Consider the following 12,580-nt stretch of genomic DNA (forward strand, 5'->3'; position numbering starts at 1 on the left):
CGCAGTACATTCTCCTGTTTGTTAATTACATTATTTATAAAGTACGGAATGACCACTCGAGATAGTAGTGTGGAGGGGCTAGCAAATGCCTTGGTGTCTTCTCCCAAGGTCACTGGAATGACCCAACACCTATGTCCATACACCCTCCACAATCCACCATTCCTGAGACTGGGTGATCTGATTCTCCCCACTGTGACCCCTCCTAGTTACTTGTACATTCACTGCTGACAGTTGCCCTCTTTCCACTGTTGTTGGATCCCCTTATTTGCCTGTTCCCTAACCTTCGTTCTCCCCCCCCCTATGATTGTAAAGCGCTCCGCTGCTTCCCAAGGCTGACACCTTGTACATTCACTGCTGACAGTTGCCCTCTTTCCACTGTTGTTGGATCCCCACAGCCTTATTTCTCTGTTCCCTAACCTTCGTTCTCCCCCCTATGTTTGTAAGCGCTCCGCTGCTTCCCGGAGCCGGGTCCGCGCTCAATGAATGCCCTAATAATAGTAAAGGGGCGGCTCATTCTGTCGAGATAAAGTGCTCCTTGGGGCGTCTCTGCTGACCTTTTTTTAGTAGATCACACACAAGCTTCCCCTGTTGATATCTCCCTCTTTCTCTTTCCCCTCCCCATCCGTCATGTGATCTCTTCTTTTTTTGTCACATCACTCTGGTTTTCTGTCCAATGCATTAGGGCTGCTGATGTGCCTCTTCTGGACCTATTCGATCACAAACAAGGTTGTGTGACTCCCCAGTGAATTCTTTCTCTTTCACTTACAGATATGGTGTCTGTTTTGTCTCACTTAGACATGGTTACTGTGTCTTTATTGTGAGTCTCCTCTCTTGCACAGACCGTGCCTAATCCTGAAGCAATACAGGCAAAGTTCTGCATCCTGGACAGGTCCCGATCGCAACTACAGCCCTCGTCGTCTTTGGGGGAAGCCACCCAAGCAGTTTATGGCCATCTCTTAGTGTCCCTTGCTCTTCCCGCCGCCTATCTATTGGCTCTGAGCTCTCCAGGCAAATGTATCCATTTGGTTGGGAGACAGTTTTAGTCCCTACCTCACTGTGATTCCCCCAACGTCTATCTAGCTGTCTGACTGTCTTTTCACTGCCACCCTGGTTTTCTCTTCCAACATCACCCCTCCTCTTCACCCTGCCCATAGCTCTTTGAAACATTCATTCTGTCACACATGTATGGTTCCTGTACGTTTAGTGTGACTGTTCCTAGTTACCTCTGTTGTGACCTTGTGTATGTCTTCCTCTGTTCCCCCAGGAGGTTCTTGGAGAGGAGAAAATGAAGGAGATTTTGAAGGAACGAGAGTTGAAGATCTACTGGGGGACAGCGACAACCGGCAAACCTCATGTGGCGTACTTCGTGCCTATGTCGAAGATTGCCGATTTCTTGAAAGCTGGATGTGAGGTGAGTTCGTTCTGTAGTGAAGGGTGCTTGAGTATGTGGAGTGAGGCCTTGTTGTATTGATGGATCCATGTAGAGGCCTGTGGAATGCAGAGGTGTGCTAGAAGTGCCTCTGGTATGTGGGAATGAAGGCATGGTTGTGTTGGTGCCCAGCGAGTGGCAGGTGTGTGCTGAGTAGTGAGAAGAGCATGTGTTGTGAGGTTTGTGGCAAGCATCGTGCCAGAGTTGGTCTGGAAAAAGTGGGGTGTTCGTGGAGAAGAGAGTCCTGGGAGTGTGGTGTCTTGTGAGAAGTATGGAGTGTGACATGGACGTTTTGAGGTGTGCGCTGTAGAGCCTTATGTATTTGTGGGGAGATGTGCAACATGTAGGCGGTGCAGGTCAGTCTGGTGTTAATGGATGACGATTGTGTGCAGAGAGGCTTGTGAACTTGATGTGTGGTGTGTCCTGTATTTTTGTAAGGGGCCACGGTTGCAAGGAGATGGGAGCCAGATTTGTGGAAAGAGGCTGATGTTTGTGTAGGGGTCAGGGGTGCAAGGTGGGTGAAGGAGCCTGGTGTGTGAGGAAATGGGTGTGTTGTGTGCGGATAATTATAATGGGTATGTTGTGTGAGGATAATTGTAATAGGTATGTTGTGTGCGTATAATGGCTGGTGTTTGTGTAAGGTGGGTGATGGAGTGTGATTTGTGAGGAAATGGGTATGGTGTGTGTGTATAGTGGCTGGTGTTTGTGTAGGGGCCGGAGGTGCAAGGTGCATGAAGTAGCCTGATGTGTGAGGTTGGGTGCGAAGTGGAAGCTGAGTTGATACGCTGCCATTGATGCTGGTACTTTGGAATCATGTCTGTCTTGTGCCTACACCCCACAGGTCACCGTCCTGTTTGCCGATCTCCATGCCTACCTGGACAATATGAAGGCCCCGTGGGAACTCCTGGAACTTCGCACACGCTACTACGAGAACCTGATCAAAGCTATGCTCGAGAGCATCAACGTGCCACTCGAGAAACTGCGCTTCATCCAGGGGACAGACTTCCAGCTCAGCAGGTGTGGCCAAGCACTCCTTTAACCAATCATGCCATGGGGACCTCGAGGGAGGGAGGGGCACAATGTAACTGTACTCTCAGAAGCAGCGGTAGACACTGGTGCTGTGCTTTGCTGAAAGAGGGAATGGGAAGCAGACTGGGTAGGGTGGCTTCACATCTGGTGTCTGGTGTTGCGCCATACTGGAAGAGGGCTTCACATGTCAAGTAGTATGCTACGAGAAATGGACCAGTGGGTTCTTAGCAGTTTGCTGTAAGGACCAACAGGTAGTTTCTGATAAATGCTTTGTGCACGGCAGGGTGCTGAAAGGACCAATGGGATGTCACCTCTACATGCTGTACCTGTCATTGGGTTGAAAGAATTAATGGGAAGTCCACTCTATATGTTGTGACTGGCAGTGTGCTGAAGGGACCAATGGGAAGTCGCCTCTAAATGCTACGCCTGGCAGTCTGCTGAAAGGACCAATGGGAAGTCGCGTCTAAATGCTGTGCCTGGCAGTGTGCTGTGAGGACCAATGGGCAGTCACTTCATATGTTTGTACCTGGTACTGTTCTCCTCTGAGACCAGTTCTTTCTTTGAGTGAAGATTGCTGCAGATCTGAAGATCCCCCAGGGCTTATGGGAAATCAGTTTGCGCGCAAGCTGCCACGTATTGAACTCTGTGTTGCCAAAAAAGGGCTGCCGTACCATTCTGGCAGAGCTGGAGGTTTTGTGCAGATTGTAGGACTGGGGGTTGGTGCACTGTAGTGTAGGCTGTCCTCACCAGTCTGGCTTTCGGCAGAGATCCATACAGAGGATTGCTGCACTGCAGGCTAGTCTCCTTATTGAGGGGCGCTGCACTGCACTGCCCTCAACTGTCTTGGTTTCTGTAGCTATAGATACGAGAAGTGTTGCACTGCAAGCCGTCACTGGCCGGGGTCTGTACAGACCTCCTTAGCAAGCCGCGTTCTGCGGCTGGGATTTGTCTTGACCCCTGTACTAAGAAGTGCTGTGCTGCAGTCTGTCCTCGCAGATCAGGGTATGTGCAGACCTTGCATTGCAAGCTCCCTCCCGTACTTGATATTGTGGACCACTGCACTGAGGAGCACTGCATTGCATGCAAGCCTCACTTGCCAAGGTCTGAGCACAGCACTGCTCCCACAGGCTGTCCTCTCCTCCAGTCTCATTGAGTGGGACACTTGCGGGAAATTTGAAATACTTAGTGTAGTTGAGTTGATAGTGACGTCTGCAGTGCGTGCTTTGGGTGTTGCAGTGAGGCACCATTAGTTGGCGTTGACAGTATTGAGGCTAACCGTTTGTTTCCTGCTGTCTGTAGAGAGTACACGCTGGATGTTTACAGGCTCTCCTCTGTGGTCACACAGCATGATGTCAAGAAGGCGGGTGCAGAGGTGGTGAAGCAGGTGGAACATCCCTTGCTAAGTGGACTCCTGTACCCAGGACTGCAGGTAAGTTGGGATTGCTGGGGGGCTCTGGTCCCCCCCTGCAGCTGGTGTTGCTGCCTTCTGGTGTTATTGATGCCTGTTGTTTGTGTGGGTCTATGGCAGCATGCAAGAAGGGATGAGCACTGCAGTAAAGTGCTGTAGGTGGTGGGAGTGAAGGTGCTGCAGTGAGTTTTCTGCACCTTTTTATTGTAGCAGTTGGATGTGTGGTCATTGCAGGGGAGGAAGACCACCTAGGTTTCTGCAGATTGACTCCCCGGAGAATCGAATGGACCCAGTCTGCATTTGAGGGAAGGAGGCTGCACTGAGTTGTGCACAGTCTTGGTAACCCTGACCTCTGAACTACGTTAAGACAGGACACCAGCCTCCAGTCTGCCAAGTTCTACCACTCAGGCTTTGGGTAGCTGCTCCTTTTCTCCACCCGCAGATAGGAAAGCTGTCATATGAATTGCACAAATGTAGGACCACCCCGTCCCCATGGTTTGAACTGGTCTCCAGGGACTTTTGCCGCAAGAATGGCAGATGAAAGGAATGTGTGTGGTGATCGCATTTGCTTCTACCTGCGCTTGGCGTATGGTGCATAGCAGGAGTCGCTGAGCTCAAACTTGTTTCCACCTTTGGGTGCACATGTTTCTGAATCCACCATGGTCCTGCCAGTTATCATTCTCATCATAGTTGATGATGCTTGGGTAGATCTCCTAACTCCTCCCCAACATTGTCTACTTTTATTTTAACTTTTTTCAAAGCACTGAACGTTTTCACAAAAGCTTTGTAGCAGTGTGCTGATCATGTGTAACACTGTAAGGAGCTTGGACTGCTCTAAGGACCTCATTCTGCACCTGCAAATATGTCACTTACATCGCAACGCACTGCAGCCCTGCAGAGTCGCAGCTGAAGCAGCAGAGCTATATCTGTCTTTTCATTAATCGTGCCTACTGTCACACTGTGTTCCTTTCCACTCCAGGCGCTGGATGAGGAGTACCTGAAAGTGGACGCACAGTTTGGTGGCATTGACCAGAGGAAAATCTTCACCTTTGCGGAGAAGGTAATATCGGTGTGCGCGCACACACGTCTTGAGAGTGAATGTATACATTGTTACTGATGAGTCTAGAGTGTGTCAATGTTCCACTGTGTACACTCGCCACCTGTGCTAGCAGAACTAGAGACTGACAGATGGGTTTTAAGTTTTTATTTGCAACTATGCGATCAAACCTACAATGTCTGTATTTTAGGAGTTGCCAAAAGGGAAGTGTCTGTTGAAAAAGTGAGGGTCAGTGCCTGGGCCCAAAAAAAATGGAGATTGACCCTCTTGCACCACAGGAGATTCTTGGCAAATGAGTTCAACTTCCAAAGTTCAATGTGAATCGAAATCAATGGCAACAAAAGCCCAAACTTCAGAAGCACTCCAGGTGTTCAAAACAAAAGTATTCACCACCAATCTCACCTCCTCAAGGCAGTCATCTTTTCCCTGAAGAGTATCGCCTGATCCCCTTTCTCTTTCTAGTCCCCAGGATGTCCTCTCCACTGGACCATGGCTCACGGGTACACTAATCCTTTGGGTTCGACCCAATATCGGTCTCCTAAGCCTCTTGCTGTTAGTTCACCAAGAATAGCTGGTTTGGAACCTCCTCCCCGTCAAATGGTTAGGGTCTTGCTTGCCTGGGAACTTGGCTGGCCCTGTAGGGTTGCTTGAGCAGCATAGCACTGTTTGGCCGAAAATGCCAAAAAAAAAGAAAATGGTGAATGCGCAATTTCGGAATAAGAGAAAAACATAAATTCTCATGATGTCGAACAAAGGGAGCGGGGGTTGCGAGGCTGTACACACTCACCCCCATACTTGTACAGCATTATGGGAACTCAGTGGTTACAGGGGTGTCACCTGCTTCCATAACAATGAAAGCTTCGGAAGACGAAAGTAAAAAAAGACCCTGTTCATTCCAGCTAAAGACATTTCACATAGATCCTATGCTACTCTCCTTCTCGACCTTCTTCCCCTCTCGATAGTTGTCCCACCTTCCACCCCGTTCTCTCCTCCACCTTGTCCAATCTTAGGCTCTCCCTCTAGCTTCCCAACAAGGGAGATTAACTTCCTTTGTTCAGATGTCCCAGTCTTCCTTTCTTGCTAGCTTTTCCCTCTTGTTCTCCTGATGGTCCTTCTCGTTTGTACAATCCTCCCCCTCTTGATCGCCTCTCCTATTCTATGTCTTCTCACTCACCAACTGGGAAGCCTTAGCCATTTTCGTGCAAGCATCCTCTTTCCCTCCAAGGTCTTAAACATAGGATTAGTCGTATCATTATTGGATAGTCTCCCAGACATTGTCATGTAATAGCAAACCAAAAGATGTTCCCTTCTTGATCTTAGAGACCTGGCGGTCTATTTCCACCAAATCCGATCGACTCAGATTTCACCAGTCGTCTGTATCCACATCACTGTTAATTATCTCCATTCAATTGCTCAAACATGTGTCGGACATCGATTCTGGTTAATCTCTTCCCTGCATTTGGTGCACAGTGCTGTCCGCTGGTATTAGTTTTGGATCTTGCGGTCTTCATAATACATTGGAATCCCTGCACAGATCTTTTTTAATACGTTTTGAATTTGGTGCTGGGGAGATGCGAGGCAGCGTTCTCGAATTCCTCACAAAGGCTTGTGAGCCATTAGACTTTTGATTCTGCCCCATTTTCATGTTTTTTCTTTTTTTGATACTTATGAACTGCTTTCCCTTGATTCGGGTTTCTCCCCTCCAGTGTTGCAGGATTTTCAAAGATCAAAAATACTTTCGCTTCAGGGGGTACGGGAATGCATTTTCAAGGGAGCCGTGTCAGCAAATAGAGCCTGTGGAACTGGTGTAGATTGACACCAGCTTCCTTCTCAGGCTCCAAGTCCAATTCATTGTGAATCGCGGATCCCACGCCTCCCAGGTACCCCACATCAATGTTTTATCACGATGGGCATAAGACACCTCCTGGGCGTTGTTATAGTTCACAAAATTCTTGGGGTTGGGGAAACTCTGTAGCTCCACTTTGCTCCGCCTCACTCCTCAATTGGGATTTGAAGTGACTTTGCATCCATTTGTAATCCTCTAACAGAGCTGCCATCAAAGTTGATTTATCCAGTTCTTCTCTTCTTGCCAGATCTCAAAGGTGGTTTTGCCAATTTCCTGATGTGTCTGCTTTATCTAGCCGCTCTTTAACGTTTGTCACAACCTTCTAGATAGATAATCTTTGTGTGGGTCATTGCTATCAAGGTTACCTGATCTTTCAAAGAATCACTGAGGGATTCGTACAGTGTTCCAAAGGGGGCCAGGGATATTGTAAAACGCCGCCATTACAGTATTTTGAAGGTGGGACAAATCCACTGACAAGATGCGAGACTGTTTCCTCAAATTGAGGTGCCAAATCACTACTCCTTTCTCTGATTGAGATAGAGGATAAGCTGCTGTCAGAGTATCCAACATCATCTTTCTGCTGCAGCGAACGTAACTATTGTTCCTTGCCGTCCTCCACTCTCCTTTTCATAGTGCGTTCCATCATCTCTCCCAATGATTGCATGCTCCTCTGTTCAGGCAAGAAGACCTCTTTGCTGGTGACGTCAATGGTAGGGTTTGTGCTCAACCAAAAATTATTTTCTTTTTTTCCTTTAAGACTCGCCAAGCTTAAACGTTTTTGCTTCTCAATTTTGGATGTTCAGTCAAGTATAGCTTTTGATATGCGAGCTACCAGGACCGACGGCTTAGTATCTACCGGCCGCAACCTTCTTTCACAGTGAGCACTCTCCTGGATTCCATGCTGCGGGTCAAGGTTTGTTAGAACTACCCAAAATTCCGAAGGGGCCCGAAACACAACTTCCAGAAAAGCACCATCCTCCATATTTAGATTGCAATTGGATTCCAACACCTCAAACACCTCTTCATGTGTAAGCCTCCCTTACATTTTTTGTCAGGCAACTGACTTGTTTCTTCAAAATCTTGCGTACTCAATGTATTGTTAGGTGACTCCTGTATCGCTGTTATTGGCCTTGTCTCCTGGGGTGGAGATGGGGTTTTGTTAGTCTTCCCCTGAGTGCTCATGGATCGACCCCAATTAGGGTCAAGTCATTAGCGGGTAGTAAATCAGCAGATGGTTTAGGGAAATTCCTTTGGTTTGCTGCTCAACTCGCACAGCTTCCACCTGTGCCACTTCCACCTCCACTTTATCGTGGGACCCCTGTTTACTATTTCTGAAGATTTGAGTGTGCCAAGGGTTTCATACCGTTTCACCTGCTGGGGTGTTCGGATTCCCGTCCCTGACACAGTGATCTTTGACTAGTAGGGAGGCATAGTCCACGGTTCACCGCCCAGTCGCTGCAGCGTCTAGTGTTCTCCGAAGCACAGAAACACTGCAACACTCTGCAGTCAATCCGCAAAGCGGGCTGGTATTTGTTTAGAACAATGGAAGCAGTAGACAGACTTCCCACTCCACTCTCCACAACACTCTGCAGTCACTCCGCGTTACTCCAGAAAGATGCAACCAAAAGGGTGGAGAAAAGGTTCCCACTCAGGCGAACTGATCAAAAATCCAAGAGTCAAGCAAAAAGTCCTGGGGCCCTCAAGTGGGGGGAGAATGTTACGCTCACCTGGCTCCCACAGGGGCTTCGGTCAAACCCGGACTGCTGCGGTCTCCACCAACTTGATGCGTAGTGCAGGGATGACAGACTGGACTGGCCCTCCTAATCTCGTCTGCTTGACCCGTAGAAGGATTCTCCTGCAAGTGGAGAGAGGAATTTAGCCACCCTTGGATTCTAGTGATGGCACCTCCCTGCTCTCCCCACTAATCACCTCCAAAATCCCCTTCCAGTACTCTCACCTTATATTCTTGAAAGATGAGCTCTCCATCCTGCGTGGATTGCAGGGGCGCGTAGATACCAGTTGCTTCACTGGTTAGAAGGCATTGGGGGAGTTCCGGACGAGAGTTGACTCTGAGGTTCTTGGCAAAGACCAGTAAGTATAGAGTTCATAGAGTTCAATATGTCCGATGTTCACTCTTGTCCCATTCCTTTATTATCTTGCAGTGGAGTTCGAGAAAAGATGGTCTTGTGGCGGTAGATGGCATTCAGGTAAGAGTCTGTATTACCTGATGCTGTCTGGTAAATAATGCATGTATTTAACGTGTTGTTTTCTCTCCGTTTTCAGATGCAGCGTTTGAAGAAGTGGAGAGTTAAAGAATAATGCCTCCGGTGGTAAATCAGGTAAGTCTATGGTGGTAAGAGAGATTGTATTTGTTGGCTCTCTCGGCTCACCTGGTTATTTCTTTTGTCCCCAGATGCCGGAGCCCGGCGAAGAAATGATGGAGGCAGCACCGGATCGTAAGGTGCTGTGAGGACTGGTGAGTATGGCGCGGCACTGCAGCTGGCGATGCGACGCGTGTAGAAAGAATGTCCTTTCCAGGTGCTGAGACTTGATGGTTCCGTAATCAGGTGAGAAACTGGAATAAAGTTTTGTTTTCTAACCTTGCCTTCTGCTTTCCTTCTTCTCTAGGAGCTCCGGATTCAGGACGGGCGTGGCAGAGGTCTGGATGCTGACTTGCAGGCACGGTGAGCGTTACGCTTCTGGATGCAGAATAACGCGAAGCGTGTGTTGCTGGTCGGGCGTGGTTTAAATAGCTTCAAAAGTAGTCCCAGGTAAGAAGTCCCTAGAACCACACCCGAGTAAAAAATAGACCCTGTAGTAAAATAGTACCCTTCCAGGCTTCACGTTGGATTGGAGTCATTTGCAGCATGGTCTGCCTGAGTTAAGTAATGACTGAGCCTGGCGCCCAGGACTGAACCCCGATAGCCCCTAGCCGGGGCTGCTGAGGTTTTAATAAATGTCTTGATGCCTGCTCCCGAGGCTGATTGGCTTGGTCCAGATGCCTGGGGGTAGGCATCATGACAGAATATTGCCACAAAAATTAAATTCTACCTAACCGTGGACTTGGACTTGCATCCAGCTCAGGTTTTGGTTAAGAAGATGACCTCTGCAGCTATTCTTCAGAACTACGTTGGAGCAAGAATCCCTCGAAGCAGAGCATCCCGTTAATGACCTGAGGACAACTTCTCCAGTGGCCAAGCTATCACTCCAGTGATCGGACCGGTGAAGCCCTGCACCTCTGCCTGATCTTCGAAGATCCTGCGCTGTGCTTCAGCCCTTGTGCTAGTGGTACCAACTAGTTTCACTGGCCCTAGACTAACACTCAAAGGATTTTCTATTACTATAGGTGTGCTAAACGGACAAGCTGGTGGCAACAGTAACTTTTGACGATTTTTTTTTTTTTTTTTTGGTTGCTGCTTTTCCTTTTAGCGTTACCGCTATATCGCGTTTGGCTACTAACTCTGGCTAGTGTCCAAACATGGCCGTGCCACATGGTTTTTCGCTTGTCCTTTGGCCATCTTGTCTTTTAGCCTTCTTCCTGGCATGCTTGTGTGGGGCTAGTTCTTTGGCTAGTGGGAGCTTTTTGGATAAGAGGACTCCTGCACCCACTCTAGAGAGATCCTGGCGTAACCTGAAGGAGCCAAGACTCCTGGTCCGCTGTGAGACCTGTGAAGAGACCGGAGACCCGCCTGAAGGAGGCCTGGCGACTCTCCGGGAGGAGCCCTGTCTTGCTATTGATCTTCAGAAGTCCTGCAAGGGTGCTGCAGCCCTTTAAAGTGGAAGGAACATCCGTTCCTGATGTCTGCTCGGTACCCTGCGAAGAAGTGTCGGAATTCTCCCGGGACCGTCTTTGGGCAACCGTGCTGCTGACATCGCCATTCCGTGTTGAGACTTGAATCTTGGGGGATCCTCAGCTTGTCCTACTAGACTTATCTCAGCGAAATTCGGAGTCCTAGCGACAAGGGGACCCAAGATAGGAGGGAAAGTCTGACTGCGATAAGTGAGTCCCTTTGCGTCGCTGTGCTGCGGTGACCACAATCCGAAACAGTTTAGCTGAGTCTGAGAGGTGTCCTGCATCGTGTTTTTCTGCATTCTTCATCCGAGAGTCCTTGCACCAGGGAAGGATACCGACAGGAGATCAGTTTGAACCTGCAACCCCTGCGAATCAAGGGCTGAAACTGACAACGAGAAAAGCAACCCCAGACCTTCCATCGACCTGCCAAGTCCTGGGAAGAACCGAAGTACGGGGGTAAGTTACAGTGGTTCTTACCTGACCCTAAACTCCCCTTAAGTTTTCCTAACTTTTATAAAACCTTTGCCATAATTTGGCTTTGCCAGTGCTTGCTCGTGCAAGCTTTTCGTAAGTTGAGCACACTACTATTTGTTGGAATAAACTGTTCACTGGACCCCACAGACCCTACCTTCATTTCTTCCTGAAATACAAACTGTGTTGGAACTTTTCCTGAACTTTTGGGCATAAAGCCCGGACAATTTAGGGAAGGACTTCTGAAGTTAGGGTTAATTCTCTGCGGACCTATGGTGCAGAAATGAATCTGTAATTTCTTTTACAGGGGTTTGATTTGTGTTCTGCCATAGTCTAGTGACTGTATATATGTGATCTATTATTAGTGTTGTGTGATACTTCTACCTGTTAAATAATGTTTCATAGTGATATTTGCCCATAAATAAATGACTATTTTTATACATACGGTCTAAGTCTAATGTGTGATTCCCATCGTGTGTACTCATTGTGGACCCTTTACAAGCTCACCACCTCTTGAGACTTAGCTTAGACCTCTTGTCACTGCTACCTTGAACTGGTTTGGCTACAGCTCCCAGAGTTGTCCCTGTCACAATATAGTTTGACCATCTATGCATCTGTCCACCAGGCCAGAGTATAGAAAACCAGGCCTAACAATGTCCTCTGTAGGATACATTGGGAACAAGCCCCCTTGTCTCCTATCTCCATTCAGTTCACCTTTTGGTTGTCAAACCTGGGTTGTGTATACTGTCCTTGGGTTAGCCTTGGGTCTGAAAGAAAGGACAACACTTACCTTTGGCAAATTCCTGAATAACTTTGAATTAGTTTGCAACTAATCACATCCACAAGCCAGAATGCTTCCTACAGAGACCTACTCCTGTTCCGAAACATTGTGTTGGGCCCTTGTGACTTTTGGGCACAAGGTGTCATTCATTTTAGATTTTGAACTTCTCATGTCAGGATATTGTACTTGTGATTTGGTTTCCATCATTTACTTCATCTAATTTATTTAACTGCTTTTCTTGATTAAGTTTGCTGATGTATGTCGGAACATATGGTGAATGTATATATGTGTGTGTGTGTATGTATGTATGTATGTATATATATATAGCAAAAAAAGAGGAAAAAACCGCCATGCAATTTGACAGTTCAGCCTGCACTCCAAGTCATGTAAGAAAGCAGCAAGGTCCCGTTTGTACATGAAAAAAGCTAGAAACCCGAAATAAATTACTTTCAAGTTTATTGAAGATGCAAAAAGTGCATCATGTTTAAAAAACCGCCATAGACCCCCAAAACAGAGGCAGGACACTAAGAGAGCAGTCCTGTGTGGACGCGTTTCGCCCTATACACAGCACTTGTTCACCAATGGGGGGGAGGGGCTAAGCATAGTATAAATAGCAGGGTAAGTCCCTTCATGGTTTCTACACCTCGGCAAACGGATACCCGTATAGGAAAAATCATGGCAGACATCTTGTAACGTAATGGCAAGGTGCTTGTGCCTAAAAACCATTGCATGACATTGCAAAAACCAATCACAAAAACACAGGGGT

At 47.8% G+C, this 12,580-nt stretch overlaps 1 protein-coding gene across 1 annotated transcript in view; it reads left to right on the plus strand.

The window, feature by feature from the left end:
- YARS1 (tyrosyl-tRNA synthetase 1) overlaps positions 1 to 12,580 on the plus strand; it is a 100,105-nt gene that overhangs the window by 51,344 nt on the left and 36,181 nt on the right. Inside the window, exons 3-6 of the mRNA XM_069622455.1 lie at positions 1,265 to 1,411; positions 2,271 to 2,446; positions 3,758 to 3,887; positions 4,846 to 4,926. Coding sequence (XP_069478556.1) covers positions 1,265 to 1,411; positions 2,271 to 2,446; positions 3,758 to 3,887; positions 4,846 to 4,926 — 534 coding nt within the window. The remainder of the gene's footprint in view (positions 1 to 1,264; positions 1,412 to 2,270; positions 2,447 to 3,757; positions 3,888 to 4,845; positions 4,927 to 12,580) is intronic.

This window comes from Ambystoma mexicanum, chromosome 11 (genome assembly GCF_040938575.1).
Source record: "Ambystoma mexicanum isolate Mex_15411 chromosome 11, UKY_AmexF1_1, whole genome shotgun sequence".
In the NCBI taxonomy this organism is placed as follows: domain Eukaryota; kingdom Metazoa; phylum Chordata; class Amphibia; order Caudata; family Ambystomatidae; genus Ambystoma; species Ambystoma mexicanum.